Source organism: Accipiter gentilis, chromosome 4 (genome assembly GCF_929443795.1).
Source record: "Accipiter gentilis chromosome 4, bAccGen1.1, whole genome shotgun sequence".
In the NCBI taxonomy this organism is placed as follows: domain Eukaryota; kingdom Metazoa; phylum Chordata; class Aves; order Accipitriformes; family Accipitridae; genus Astur; species Astur gentilis.
Genome location: NC_064883.1, coordinates 4,384,301 through 4,399,180, shown reverse-complemented (window position 1 = coordinate 4,399,180; position 14,880 = coordinate 4,384,301). Strand labels below are relative to the sequence as shown.

The 14,880-nt window shown below is 44.8% G+C and overlaps 3 protein-coding genes across 7 annotated transcripts in view; 2 read left to right on the top strand and 1 right to left on the bottom strand.

Annotated features, from left to right (window-relative positions):
• NGLY1 (N-glycanase 1) overlaps positions 1-604 on the bottom strand; it is a 30,013-nt gene extending 29,409 nt beyond the window's left edge. Inside the window, exon 1 of the mRNA XM_049798655.1 lies at positions 416-604. Coding sequence (XP_049654612.1) covers positions 416-546 — 131 coding nt within the window. The 5' untranslated portion in view covers positions 547-604. The remainder of the gene's footprint in view (positions 1-415) is intronic.
• Positions 605-631: 27 nt separating this feature from the next.
• The window catches only part of LOC126037937 (uncharacterized), a 48,176-nt gene continuing 33,927 nt past the window's right edge, over positions 632-14,880 (top strand). Inside the window, exon 1 of the mRNA XM_049798908.1 lies at positions 632-1,175. Coding sequence (XP_049654865.1) covers positions 632-1,175 — 544 coding nt within the window. The remainder of the gene's footprint in view (positions 1,176-14,880) is intronic.
• Positions 3,622-9,747, top strand: OXSM (3-oxoacyl-ACP synthase, mitochondrial). 5 transcript variants are annotated; one of them, XM_049798670.1, is made up of 3 exons: positions 3,622-3,723; positions 5,333-6,350; positions 9,124-9,747. In XM_049798670.1, the coding sequence occupies exons 2-3, from the start codon at positions 5,368-5,370 to the stop codon at positions 9,524-9,526; spliced, it is 1,386 nt and encodes a 461-aa protein (XP_049654627.1). In that variant the 5' UTR covers positions 3,622-3,723; positions 5,333-5,367; the 3' UTR covers positions 9,527-9,747. The 5 variants fall into 5 exon arrangements, with proteins under 5 accessions (XP_049654627.1, XP_049654628.1, XP_049654624.1 ...); XM_049798671.1 differs by having other exon boundaries at positions 3,622-3,991; XM_049798667.1 differs by having other exon boundaries at positions 3,622-3,995.

The following is a 14,880-nucleotide window of genomic DNA, read 5'->3' as shown; positions in this document are numbered from 1 at the left end:
GGCACCCACGCACGCTCGAGACCAGCGAGTCACGGCCGGGAACCGGGCGCTGACCGTACGGGGGCGGGGGGGGGGGGGGGCCGGCCGAGCCCCTCGAACCCCCTCCCCACCGCCCGCGGCGGGGGAGAGGCACCCGCCGCCGCCGCCGCTGCCGCCCTCAGGGCCGTTTTCGGGACACGGCGGCGAAAAGCCCCGCCGGCTGCTCCCCACGAGAGGGGCAGGCGAAGCGCGGACGCCACGGCGGCTGAAGCGGCAGGCCCCTCGCAGCCGCCGCGCGGAGGCGGGCGGGCGGGCGGGCGAGCGGCCGGGACGGCCAGTCGCCCTGCGGCAACGCCCGCCGCCCGGCCGGCCGCCGAGCCCGACCCGGCCGCGAAAGGGCGGCCACCCAGGGCGCCTCCCGCCGCGCCCCTCTCACCGGAGGATGTTGTCGGCGTAGGTGAGGAGCAGCCGCGAAGCCTCCAAGAAGACCTCCCGCCCGTTCTGGCAAAGCTCGTTCACGGCGGGGGAGCCCGCGGAGGAGGAGGAGGGGCCCACGGCGGACGCCATCGCGCCGCCCGGGCACGCGCCCTATGCCCCAGCCGGGGAGCGCCGCCCGCAGCCTGCGCTGCGCCGGCAGCGCGCAGCAGCACGCATGCGCAGTGGGAGTGGTGAGGTCATTGCCCTCAGCCCCCGCTCCCCCATCCGCCGGGCGGGGCGGCGGGGGTCGGGCGGCGGAGGCCCGCGGGGGGCCCGCCCCGCGCCGGCGGCCTGCCCCGCGGCGGCTGAAGTCGGCGATGTTACAGGAGCTGCTAAACTACTTTGTCCTGACGATTTGAAGGGCGTTGCACTCGATATCCTGGCCCGCTTGGGCAGGGCAGTGGGGCCTCCCGGTCACCCGGGTGCCTCGGGAGCCCCCGTGGTAGGCGGTGACGTTACCGAGGGGTATAAATCCCCTCTCGTACCATCCGAGCGTGCTTGCGGTCTCCGCTGGCGCCCCGCGTTCGGCCTCACCCGGGCTGCCGGGGTGGGAAGGCTGCTGCAGCTGCTCGCCCCCGGCCTTGGCACCTCGTCCAGCCCTACCCAAAGCCTGTCCACATGGAAGAAAAAAAACACCCTACTTTCTGTCTCTGCTTTGCCTAGTCGTCTGGTTTGTGCTACTAGTGGAAGAACTGTGATGAAGCATCTCAGACAAAAAGGTCTGTGGGACTTTGCTTTCTAAAGAACGTAAGATTTTAAAAGTTCTAAGTACAAGAGGTCTTCAAAATTCAGGCTGGCTTGTGGTTATTAGTTGACATTGCGCTCTAGCTCTGCTGTCTGCTTCTGACAGGTCACTCTGCTTAGCTTCCGTGATTTTTTAAGAAGGTGGTACTTAACCCTTGCAAAAGCTGAGATTTAACCCAAGGGAATTCACTTTTGCTGAGATCACAGTTGTTATTCCTGCTCACATAGTTTAAAAGTCACTAATTCAGCCCTCAAAATCATGGAATTGGTAGCAAAGTGATAAAATTTTAATTTAAGATGATGCCATGTTCCTTGGCTGCTGCTTCAGCTTTTAACTTCCTTCCCATGCTTTTCATAAAGGCATGTGACTGTTAATGTTGGCTGCCTTCTCAAATTTAAAGATTAACTATATTGCTGCACGTGTAACATAAGTACATGATGCATGTAAGTATAGCATTTGTAAATAATGCTTTGGAAGTGGTCACAGGAAAGGGGTGTGAAAAAATGAGAAAACCAAGTGTGAACTTCCAACAAATGACTAACACCTTAAATGTCCAAGGAATGTTATTTCTAAAGGGAAATTAAATACAGACTTTTCACTTTAAAACCAAAACAAACCAAAAAACAAACACCAAACTTAGACAAATGTTTATTTTTTTCTTTATTAAATATTGCATTTCCCTCCTTTTTGGCATCTGGGTTTTTTTTTCTTTTTTCTGCAGTAAGTGCTTCGAGTCTTTGTTGATGAGACTTTGGCACGTATTTTATGCTCTGCCATGATAGCTCTTGGACTTGATGTATTTTAGCTATGGTGCCACTGTCTTTCTTAAGTAAAAACTTAATTGTTTCTACATGTCATCTCAGGCATAGCTAGCAGCTTGGTCTCACTTCAGATCATGCACTACATCTGCAAGCAGCAGCCGCAACAAATGGTTTATTTTTGTGTATTGGTGCTGTTGGCATATTTATACATGTACTTTCAAGACACTCATGTAAAGTCAGTGATGAGCACACTTTCATAGAGTCACAGAATCATTTGGGCTGGAAAAGACCTTTAAGATCATCAAGTCTAACCGTTAATCTAGCACTGCCAAGGCCACCACTAAACCATGTCCCTAAGCACCACATCTTTTATATGTCTTTTAAACACCTCCAGGAACGGTGACTCAACCACTTCCCTGGGCAGCCTATTCCAATGCTTGACAACGCTTATTGGTGAAGAAATTTTTCCTAATATCCAACCTAAACCTCCCCTGCCACAACTAGAGGCCATTTCCTCTCACAATCACTTGTTACTTGGGAGAAAAGACCAACAACCACCTCGCTACAACCTCCTTTCAGGTCGCTGTAGAGAGAGCGATAAGGTCTACCCTGAGCCTCCTCTTCTCCAGGCTAAACAACCCCAGTTCCCTCAGCCGCTCTTCATAAGACCTGCACTCCAGGCTGCTCACCAGCTTCATTGCCCTTCTTTGGACCCGCTCCAGCACCTCAATGTCTTTCCTGTAGTGAGGGGCCCAAAACTGAACACAGTACTCGAGGTGCGGCCTCACCAGTGCTGAGTACAGGGAGACGATCACTTCCCTAGTCCTCCTGGCCACGCTATTTCTGATACAAGCCAGGATGCTTTTGACCTTCTTGGCCACCTGGACACACTGCTGGCTCCCATTCAGGCATCTGTTGACCAACATCCCCCAGGTCCTTTTCTTCCAGGAATGTGACAGCAAAGTTGGCAGCTGGTTAAGGATGGGGGATCTGACGGATGCAGACAGCAGAAGAGGGATCAGCTGAGGATTGGGACTAGAGCAAGGGAACAAAGTGTAGGCTGGAAAACTGCTAAGGAATTAGTTGTGGTGGAGTATAAAATGGTCCTGGAAGAGACTGCAAGGTCCTGAAGAGCTCCTCATGCTCGTCTGTGTGAGACCCTTGAATTACATGGTTATGCACCGTTTACCGCCGGAGTTTTCACAGTTCCTACCAGCTCGGTGCTGAAATGTGCTGCAGTATGCATGCAGCGTTCAGGAAACCGATGGGAAACAACAAGGTTGCCCTCACGACCTTAGCGTCACCCTCTTGCCTGTTACTCCACTAAGACCGTGGGTTCGCTTGGGGGTTTTTAGTCTTTTTTACTCTTCCTTTGCATGTTTTAAATGCGTGATTTGGGGGCTGCGGGGGTGTGTGTGTGATTTCCTTGACTTTTCCAGGTCTCAGGGATATTTACGCGGGGGCGCTCTGCGCTGGGCCGGGCCAGGCCGCGCCGCGCCGCGCCGCCGCCGCCCTCCTCCGCCCGCCGGGAGCAGGAAGCTCCGCCGGGCCGCGCAGTCCACCGCCGCGTTACCGATTCGCTCGCGCGGCTCCTCACCAATCGTGACATCGGGGATCGGCTACCAAGCCGTCGCGTGCCCGCCCGTCCGTCCCCCCCCGCGCCGACTCCCGAGTGGTGCGGCCCCGCGCCGTCGGAACGGGAGAGGCAGGCAGAGCCAACCATCCCGGAGCCGGGGGGTGGGGGGATCGCGGCCGGCGGAGGTACCGCTGAGGGCTAGGACGGAGGGGAGGCGGGGGCTTCGCCGGCCCCTGCCGGGAGCGGGAGGGCTCCCCCTCGCCGGCGGGGCGGCGGGAGAGGCTGCCCCTAGCGGAGCCGGGCGGGGTGGCAATGGCGGCGCCGGGCGGGGCCGAAAGCTGGGGTGGTGCAGGCGGGTCCCCTTTAGACACCCGGCGACGTCCGATAGCTCTTGTTCCCGGGGAGGAATTACCACCCCCCACCCCCCGCTTGTTCTTCTCTTCGGCACTCACAGTAGGTATGGTGGCAGTGCTTGGGTCGGACAAGGCCTCCTAATTATTTTACACCGGTTGACGGCATTTTATTAAAAGCTGTATGTGGCCGTTGGGCACGTGCTGCTTTAAAGACCTCTGCATTTGTTTTATATATATAGCCCTTTTCTATAAAATCCGAGCTAACTGGCTTAAGAAATTAAAATGACAAATCTGGGTCAGGATTTGAAGCAGTCTCCTTTAAAAAACCCGTCTGCATTAGTAAGCGCTATTTTTAGCTTTTTATTTTTTAATATCGCTGCTGTTGTGCTGCCACGGGAAGGAGCGGGTCCGTGTGTTTTAGCAGGAGTGCGTGAGCCTGGAGGCCCTGTGCGGTCCCCGTTCTGCTCCGTGAGCCTTACCAAAGGCTTGGCCATGCCACGGTGCCCTCCTTGTGAGGAAAAAAGCAGGTGACCGGTTGAAGCCTGGGTCGCAGGTGTTGACGGAGCTGTGCTGCAGCCTGCGCCGGCGTGCCGGGTGCGTGCTGTCAAACCAGCTCCCGACCCGGCAGTGGCCGAGGCGAGGCGAGGTAGAGGGGCACCGGCGCAGTTACTGCTTGGCATGGTCCTCTTGTCCTGCCTGAAGTACTTGTGCTCAGCAGCGGCCTTCCGCCATCACTTGACACGCCTCACGATACGTGGTGTCTGGCGGCGTTACCTTCAAGGGAGGTGGTGTTGCGGTATGTCTTGCTCAGATGCGCTTGAGGTACTGTCCTCTGACAGTCGAAACACCCCAAGGCTGATAAAGGGTAGGTGGAGGTAGAAGGATGAGGAGCCTTGTCCAAGATACGCAATTGCCTTGCTGGCAGAACCAGGAAGAGTTTCTTGACTCCTTCTGTTCTGAGTTTTGTACACCATTCTGCCTGACATAAAGGTCGAGATGATGACATCCTTAACATGATATTGGTAGGATGTACGCTTTCAGGTGAACACACGTTTTCTCCCTTACAAGAATGAAGCTCTTAATGCTTGTTGTTGATATCTCCAGCCAGCTGGTGGTTAAAGCCCTGAGGGGCTTTTTGCAGCAAAACCAGAGTCCCTCAAAACCTGAGAGTCCCTCGCAGTCCACAGTGGTACAAACTCATATTCATTAGCAGCTTAAGCTAGAAGAGCCCACTAGAGGCATTCACAAAGTGAATGTGTTTCTTATGCCCTGTCTGCCATAACACATGCTATTCCTGATTACAGACGCAGAAAATTGCAGGGTTGAAAATAGGCTTTCATGTAAAAAGCAGGTTATTAATTTAGGGTACTTGGAATGTTTTTCACGTTGGCAGCTTTACTGTTGTGTTTGTGTCTTCCCCCCCCCCCCCCCCCCCCTCTAGTTACAGGAATGTGCTTGAAGTGATTGATTTCCACCATGTTCTCCCAGTGCTCGCAGGATCTATTAACAATGGCAAATCTTCATCTCCGGAGTCTCAATTTAAATCTGCATTTACGAAACCACAGAAGAGCTTTCAGCAAGTCACTGCCTGCATGTCGAAGGAAAGTAGTTGTTACAGGTATTGGCTTAGTGTCCCCTCTTGGTGTGGGGACTCAGTTTGTGTGGAAGCGCCTTCTCCAAGGAGACAGTGGCATTGCATCGCTAGATGGGGAAGAATATGCAGGCGTCCCATGTAAAGTGGCTGCTTGTGTGCCAAGGGGAAACAAGGAAGGTCAGTTCAGTGAAGAAAGCTTTGTGTCAAAGTCAGAGATCAAATCCATGAGTTCTGCCACTGTGATGGCCATCGGTGCAGCAGAGCTAGCAATGAAGGACTCTGGCTGGTCTCCCCAGTCTGAACAGGATCGCTTAAGTGCTGGTGTGGCAATTGGGATGGGAATGGTTCCACTGGAAGAGATTTCTGATACAGCTGCTTTATTTAAAACAAAGGGTTATAACAAGGTCAGCCCGTTCTTTGTCCCAAAGATTTTAGTCAATATGGCAGCAGGCCAGATCAGCATTAAATACCAACTGAAAGGGCCGAATCATGCTGTGTCAACTGCTTGTACCACAGGCGCGCATGCTGTTGGAGACTCCTTTAGATTTATCGCCGCTGGTGATGCTGATGTCATGTTGGCTGGAGGGACTGAGGCTTGCATTAGTCCTTTGTCCTTGGCTGGATTTGCAAGAGCGCGAGCCCTCAGCACGAGTTTTAACTCAAGCCCTAAAATGGCATGTCGACCGTTTGATTCGCAGAGAGAAGGGTTTGTAATGGGAGAGGGTGCTGCTGTGCTGATCTTGGAAGAGTATGAACACGCTGTACAAAGAGGTGCTAGGATCTATGCAGAAGTTTTAGGTTATGGACTGTCTGGTGATGCTTGCCACATAACGGCACCTAATCCAGAGGGAGATGGTGCATTCAGGTAAGAACTCTATGTTGATTATGATGGCTACTTCATATGTTAATTATAGTGGGGGTATGTGTTTCTCTTACTGTATGCTTTTCCTAGAGAAATTCAGTTCAATCTTGAATTAATATTCCAAAAGCCTGAAAACTTAATCTGAAAAATGAAGGCAATTCTGGTAAGGTTTGCCCCAATTTTTTTTTTTAGTACCAAGGTGAAGGCCAGTTCTTGCTAGAATCAGCCTTTTTGCATAGTTATGAAAACTTTCTGTAGGTGAAAATATTTTTGCATTTGGTGCCTACAGCTGTTCACACAAATAAGTCTCCATGGAAACCTCTTTTTTAAGATTTTTGTGGTATGATAGAACCGTTTCACATTCTCCATCACCCTTTGTCCATAATGAAGAGAGACCCCACTGCAAAAGCAGCTCATGTCGTTTGTTGTGGTCTGAAAGGGGAATAGCATTCCTAAAGAAATCCCAAGTGATGAAAGCTGTAGAGCACTTGGAGGATCTGGTTTGTTAGAATAATTACTGTACATGTAATTAGCATTAATTGTGGCTATTCTTATTTAGAAAAGACTTCAGCTTTTCATAGGGAAAGTATTTAGATCAAATGCCGGTCCTACAATCATGTTTAAATACTTCATTCTGATGCAGCTAAGCGAGTTGGTGGAGGGGTGTAGCAGAAATCCACTTTAGTAATGTTTAGTGAGATGGTAAAGCTTCATCCTTGTTAATCTCATCAAAACCAGTTCACAAGTAGATGATATTCATCTAGTCTTTATGATTGACCTAATTAAATTGTCAGCTAAATTACATGTGTAAGTATATGTACTGTTTGTAAGCTTTTTGTAGGCTGAATACTATTGCTGACATTGGGATCTTTAGTAAAGATTTAGTTTGCATTATTCTGAATGTATGTGAATATTTAATAACAAAATTCAATATATCACTGCACAAATAGATCAAACTTCTGCATCGTATTGTAAAGCTGTGTTTGCATCTTTATTGGATTATCAGATTTTTCAAGAAGTATAATATATCAGATTTCCCTTCTATGCTATTGGACTCGTGTTTAATTGTTCTGCAGGCTTAGGTGTGAGTTATCAGGAGTGTCTTATCTCAGATTTTCAGACTTGTTTACTCTTGAGATGATATGGCAATATATTGTAACAGAATTTTTGTATATTTTATGATTGCAGTAGAATATAAATTGAATTTACAGTGGGAAGTAGTTGAACGTTAATCTTTGTATCTCAAAAATGTTGAGCCTTTCCACCCCTGAGATGAGATAATACATTTTAATACAGTCTTCAAACCAATATTTTGTTACTGCAGTGGTGTATGGATTAAATCTGACATGTATACGCTTCTCTTACTTTTCTGTAGGGATTTTATTTGCCATGTCAAAAAAATTCAGGGCAATATATTTTTTGTCATCTTCCAATAACTACTTTAGTTGGAGACTAAGACATAGGTTGGAATAAACCTGCAGGAAAGGAGAGGCAAGGCCAGGCTCAGAAGCATGGATATAAAGTGTGTTCTACACAATTAATCTGTTATCTCCTTAAGTAAATATGTTCCTTGCAGCTAACGTATTTAACTAAATTAATGTATCTGTTTACCTCACAGTTGATCAGTAATCTTTCTTGCCTCAGTGTTGGCTTACTACGTAGTGATAGTGAGCATCAGTGGCCTCCAACCTAAGCTGAGCTGGATGCTTCTGAGGGTAGAAGGCTGTACTGGAGATAGTTAAATTTGTCCAGCAGCCTGTGCTATCTTTTTTTTTGAGCTTCTTTTTTATTTACTTAGTTTTCATAAATTTCAGAAGAGTCAATGGTCCTTTGCTCTGAGATACTTCCTTAAGCTGTATGTATAAGGAGAGATGTCTAATTCATCCCCTTCTTTCTGTGGGAAATCTGTGAGAAAATCACAGTATGGAGTTGTATGGATCTTTCTGTGGTTTTCATAAAAGAGCATGTTTTATAGAGGCAGTCACAGTCCACAGGTAGTCAGGAGTCAGAATGGAACATACAGTGTCAGCGTAGAAGAGTGTGACTTTCAGTAAATTTCACTTTATATATAAGAATTTGTGCTATCTCCTTGCTGTTGCAGGGGCAAGGACAACTTCTAGCCTCTAAAAAGCATGCAAAAGAAGCTCATGAAGAGGTTGACTGCAGAATTTTTCTTTCATTTCCCAATATTTTTATTTGATAGAGCAATTTTTATTCCTAATTCCCTAATACTGTAAATATGAGGGGAAATAAAATTTAAAAACTAGGGAGTCTTCTTTTAATTTACAGTGGGAAGGGGATTTCTTCAACCTTTGTAGTGAATGTTACGTTAATGTGTCGCTACACTAGAGAAACGGAGGAAATCTAAATTTTTGTAATAATTTCAGGTAGTTATTTCTTTCTCAAATGTTTTCAAATTTTGCACTGAAAAGGGTCCTTGATATATTAATGTAGTCTGTAGAGGTTGTTTGTTATATCTTCTTTCTTTCTCTTTGTATTTTTCGCAGCTGTGGAATTTTTAGCAGCGAGTCTGATTTTATAGTGCGTCTCAGCACTACTGTCTTTCTTGAGTGGCTAAATGTAGATGCTATTGTGTCTAGTTAGATAAATCCATCTCTTGTCATTTCCATCTCTGGTAAAGTATGTCACGCAGATTTTCACATTTGATAAACACTTTAAAACACCCTGTACTTTTGCTTTTGGTTTGTACATGTGTGTTAGTGACAAAAATACAATGGGAAATTCAGCATTCTGCCTTTTTTTCCCCCCCCCTTAGGTGTATGTCTGCAGCGATAAAAGATTCTGGGATCAAACCTGAAGACATAACATATGTCAATGCACATGCAACTTCTACCCCTCTAGGAGATGCTGCTGAGAATCAAGCAATCAAGAGACTTTTTAAAGATCACTCATGTAATATTGCAGTTTCCTCAACAAAAGGAGCAACAGGACATCTCTTAGGGGCTGCAGGAGCTATTGAAGCAGCTTTCACAGCACTGTCCTGTTACCATGGGATTTTGCCACCTACTCTAAACTTAGAGAAAACAGAGGCAGAGTTTGATCTCAACTACGTTCCGTTAACAGCTCAGGAGTGGAAAACTGAAAAACGGCGTATAGCACTCACAAATTCATTTGGCTTTGGTGGTACTAATGCAACTTTGTGCTTTGCAAGTGTTTAACTTACACTGTGCATGTTATGAAAAAAGGCACTGACAATGATTTTCTGTACTGCCACCCTTGGTGTGTACTGTGATCTTTTCTCAGCTTTGAGAATTGCTCTCTTGATCTTCAAGAACTTTATTCACCCTAACATTTACATCAGTAATTCTTTTAGAAAGAGGGAACATCTTTTACTCATTTTAGTAAAAATAAATAAAAGACCTATCCTTTGTGTGGTAAAGATGTTTTTGTTCTTGACTAGAAGAGAAGACATTGATCATTCTGTGGTTTTACTTCATTAGAATAGATTTTTCACACCCATGCAGCACAGAAATTGCTTGGAAACATTTATGCAAAAGGAAGGCTGGCTAACAAGTTATGGCTCCATAGTCGTGACTTGATGACTTACTGTGTGATGATACAAGGTTTATGACTGAGCTTCCCTTTGTCACGCGTTCTGTTTATAATTCTGCCTTTTTCCTCATCATAAATTGTTTCAAATATCATAGACTTACGCACATTCTTCTACACGGATGACATTCAGGAGAAAATAGTATAGGAGTTCATAAGATTTCTGACAGTGGTTCATTTTCTTTTCAGCTTTATTAATTTCCATATATTGCATTACCTCATTAGCCATGGCATGGAGTGGTAACAGTGAAGTATATGTACAGCATGGCCTATACATCTTCCATGTGGCACAGGGATAGAATTAGTAGGTGATAACCTGTTTTGTTCTGAAATTTTGAATTTTGAAGAATAGCAAGATAGATATTCAAGTAAGGTATTGAGGATTTAAAAAATAGTTACACAGAAAGGAAAAAGACCCTTGAAACCCCTTGTTGTTCTGCCAAAATGGAAAAATAGAACTAGCCAAACTTGGAAAAACAAGGAATCTTTTGGGGGGGGCAGGGGGAAGCATATACAAGAAATAAATCTGGGTCTTATGTTGAGGATGAGAAAGGGGAAGAAAGAGAACAGGGAAATTATACCTAAAGCTGATGTATTGATAGTGGTTTAGGTTGTTTCTTGAAAAAGAATAAGTAAAGGGCTTTGGCTGTTTCTTCTGGCACCAGTCAGCATCTTAGCCAAGTAGTGCCTCAATCAATAGTGCAGATGTGAATGAAGTTGGACATCCCTGTTGGTGGGTTAGTTTATTAAAAGGCTTTTCACTGGTTTTCTTTTTGAAAATGTCAGTCTTAGCCTTTGACCTGTGTAAGTGGAGACAAAGTAACTCACTGGATTTAAAATAAAGGGCATAGAAAGTAGCTGTACTGTAAGTAAATTTCATTCTGGAAAGAGATTACTAATGGCCTATCACAAGGCTTAGCAGTACCCTAAAACTTCATTATTTATACAAATGGTCTGAATGCTGATATGGAACAGCATAATTTTTGCCTTTGCTGTCTTTACTGAATAGGAAGTTAAGAGAATGATGGGGAAAAATACAGTCGGAGAATGATTAAGACTCTTTCCAGAAGCTGAGCTCATACAGAACAATGCAGTCCTAAACAGATTGATGAATAATAAGCCTGGAAATAAAATAATATATTACCAAAGGGAAAATGTGAAAGTGTACAGACTAGAGAGAGTATAGGAATTTGCTGTTGGGAAGAATACTGACAAACCTCTTAGCTTGTGATAATTAATAGTAGCAGTACAATGAATGAGTAGCTGGGTTGCCTGCAACATAAAATGCAGAATAAAAAATTCAACATTACTCTGCAAATTATATGCAAAAAGGAATTGATTTAAGGAATTCGGCCTCCAGGAAAGAGCTAGCAGTAGGGTTGTGAATTTGGAGGAAATAATCCAGTGAGTTTCTTCTGGAGATAATATTGTTTCAGGTAGTTGCAATCCAAGGTGGAATATGGGAAGACTAGATAGTGCTGCATTATTGTGGAATGGAAGTACAGTCTAACTAAACTTACCCAATCTTGTTACGTAGCTGCAGACCTGTAATTAATACTGTGACAGAGAGATACACTTCCCTTTCCCTCTGATAGCAGAGTTTGTGGCCCCAGGGGTGTTGGATGGAGACTCTTGTGTACCAACCCTGAAAAGACAAATTATACTGTCACACAAAAATAAAACAGAAACTGAAATGATTAAAACATCTTTCTCCTTACTTCAGCTCACTGCAATTTAATCATCTGCTGCAGGTAACCTTTAAACCATGCAAGTTTTGTGACGATAGTTATTTTAGGTGTTTTGATTATGGATAATTTTAACAGGCCTAGATGCAGTAGTAAATAGTGTGCCCTGTAGGGAATTAAGATTTTTTAAAAAATGAGCAGAGCCAAAGTTCAACCCCTGTCTATTTGAATTTTGTTTGTATAGGTTTCATTTTTATGTACTTGTTTGGAGTCAGCTCTTTTTATCACATACCCCACTGAGCTGATCAGGGACTACTTACTGCTAATTACTGCTTTATTATGGTAGCTGCAAACATAAGAATAAAATAGATTTCTCTATGTTGCTAAACTATTAAGTGGGCAAATTGACCAACATTTTAAATCAAAGTGCTTTCCCTTAAAATGGTCCCTTCATCTTAATAATCGAGAGATGTAATGGTCCAGAGTTTGGATTAAAAAAGCTTAATGTTTAGACTCATAAGCTCTGATAAGCAAAGCCTGGAAATGCTGATAGTTTATTTTGAATCCTACTTCTGAAGTGGTGCAACACACTTGTGAGAGCCATATGCTCCAGGCAGGATCACAGAGTGGCCAAGGCTGGAAGGCACATCTGGAGGTCGCCTAGTCCAGCCCCCCTGCTCAAAGCAGGGCCAGCTAGAGCAGGTTACTCAGGGAGTGTCTCCAAGGATGGAGACTCCACAGCCTCTCTGGGCAATCTGTGCCAGTGCTTCCTCACCCTCACTATAAGAAGTTTCTTTCATTTAAATGGAATTTCCTGTACTTAAATTTGTGCCCACCACCTCTTAACTTGTCACTGGACACTACTGAGAAGAGTCTAGCTCCTTCATTCCCCTCATCAAGTATTTATACACATTGATAAGACCTGCCGGAGCCTTCTCTTCTGCAGGCTGAACAGTCCCAGGTCTCATCCTCTCCTCATATGTCAAATGCTCCAGTTCCTTCATCATCTTTGTGCCCCTTCACTGGACTCGCTCCAGGATGTCCATGTTTCTCATGTACTGGGGAGCCCAGAACTGGACCCGACAGTGCAGATGTGTCTCACCAGTGCCGAGTAGAGGGGAAGGATCATCTCCCATGACCTGCTACTGCTGCTCTTCCTAATGCAGCCCACGATGTTTTTGGCTGCCTTTGCTGCGAGGGCAGCTGTTCCAACAGGACCACAGGTCTTTTTCTGCCAAGCTGCTTTTCAGCTAGTTAGCCTGAGGAGGAATGGTGCATGGGGTTATCCATCCCCAGGTGCAGGACTTGGCATCTCCTTTGCTGAACTCCATGAAGTATCTGTCAGGACATTTCTCCAGCCTGTCCCGGTCCCTCTGGCTGGCAGCACATCCACCTGGTGTATCAGCTGCTCCTCCCAGTTTTGTATCATCAGCCAACTTGCTGAGGACTCTAGTTCACTGTCTTTGTCATTAATGAAGGTGTTAAACAGTACTGGTCCCAGAATACATCTCTGGGGTACTCCACTGAGGTCTGGCGTCCAGCTGGACTTCATGCCACTGTTGACAATCCTTTAAGCCCAGCAGTTCAGCCAGTTTGCAATCCACTATCTACTTATCTAGTCCATACTTCATCAGTTTGTCAATAAGAATGTTATGGGAGACTGTACCGAAAGCATTGAAACTGTGATGCTTTTTAGCAATCCAACTGATGTTAAAAGAAATATCTGTCTGAATATACATATCCCCTCATCAAAAAACTGCAGGCACTGATTCCTGGCTGCAACTGATAATCGTGTCAGGTTTTCTTGTTGAAATGTGCATCGAGACTAAGAACATGAATATAATTGGAGAAATCTCTCAGTCCCAGTTATTTAGTCGTTGGTGAGGTGGAAGCCAGGTAAAAATAGATTATTTAAAATCTTGTTCTGTTTTGAATCAAAGATTTTTACTTAAACTAGTCTTTTTAGAAATCAATACATTTGAAACAAAAATTGGAATTATGACATCGTACATGAACTCATTTATTGAAAGGAACCTAATAAAAAGTGGTGATATAAAAGAATGTAAGCAGCATATATTTGCTGAAATCTTACAAAAGTCACGCCACTGTTCAGGGTTAATTACTGTCTGTTTCTAGAAACAGTTTGTTAAAATGATAAACCTCATTTAATTTTGGACTTCTATAGCTTGTTTTGCAAGTGTAGAGAGAATATATTCCTCAATTTCAGTTTACTCAGGTTAGTTTAGTTCAGTGTGCATAACTTTTTTTCAGACATACAGCACATTTTTTTACTAATTAAAGAATTTAGAAAATGATGTCTTGCCAGTTCCTAAATTATTTCAAATTCACATCCAGTTAAAGCTTGAAAGAAGTACAGAGCAGAAAGTTTTCTTTTCAGTAAAAATATGATTCATAGTTTTCTACTATGATAATAAAAATTAAGAATAAGTGTATACTAAACTGTAATTACTTCAAGGCATATAGGGCATCCTTTTGAACAAAAAGCTAACTAGCAGAATGACTCTATTTAGTCGCAAGTCAGCATGTTTTCCTGCTTATCAGCTGTTGATGGTTTGCCTTTCTCTAGCATGGAATCTCTAGAGTGTACTTTGGATTGTATTTTATGATTTCTCAAGCCATGAGTGAGCCTGTAGTGAAGAGAAATGCATATTACAAAACCACGGGTGGCTGGTGATCAGCCTTGTCCCATCGCCCTTCTCACCCAACCTGACAGCTGGGGCCATGGATGGGACAGCCATGCTGTGGGGGGTCCGTGCCAAGTCCCTTGGGTCTGTCAAACGTTTGAGGTGGCCTCTTTGTGGGACCAGGCTTTTGAGTTTGGGGACCAGATGGGGCATGGGAAAACAGTTGGTACAAAAGGCTCCAGGAGGTTTGCTCCCAATTTTTTGTGAACTAATTTGTCTTTCCTTTTGTGTCTTCAAGTTTGTTTCCATTTTAATGAAGTCAAAAGCAGACTTGAAGGACAGTTGGATGGTTGAGTATGCTTGTTGAAATAAAGAGAAAAGTCTTTGTGATAAGAGATATAAGAAGCTCTACTGATTTTAAAACGTGAAGTGTTCTAGGACATGGATTTTTAGAAAGCAAAGCAGGGCAGTATTTCAGAGGTGAATGACTTTTCGGGTAGTGTGAAAAACAACTGGTGTAAGTTTGCAAAAAGATTATTTTTGCTATCTGTTGTTTAACACAGACTTTTTTACTTAGTAAAGCTTTATATTGATTGTTGACATCAGACAAAAATTTAAATATATTTATATTTG

What these genes read in the sequence shown, in the direction of transcription:
- OXSM (XM_049798672.1), top strand. Translation starts at nt 4,570, where the DNA reads ATGGTCCTCTTGTCCTGCCTGAAGTACTTGTGCTCAGCAGCGGCCTTC. An exon ending in CTTGCTCAGATGCGCTTGAG is followed by an intron (nt 4,714 to 5,379) that starts GTACTGTCCTCT and finishes ATGTTCTCCCAG; the next exon opens with TGCTCGCAGGATCTATTAAC. An exon ending in GAGGGAGATGGTGCATTCAG is followed by an intron (nt 6,351 to 9,123) that starts GTAAGAACTCTA and finishes CCCCCCCCTTAG; the next exon opens with GTGTATGTCTGCAGCGATAA.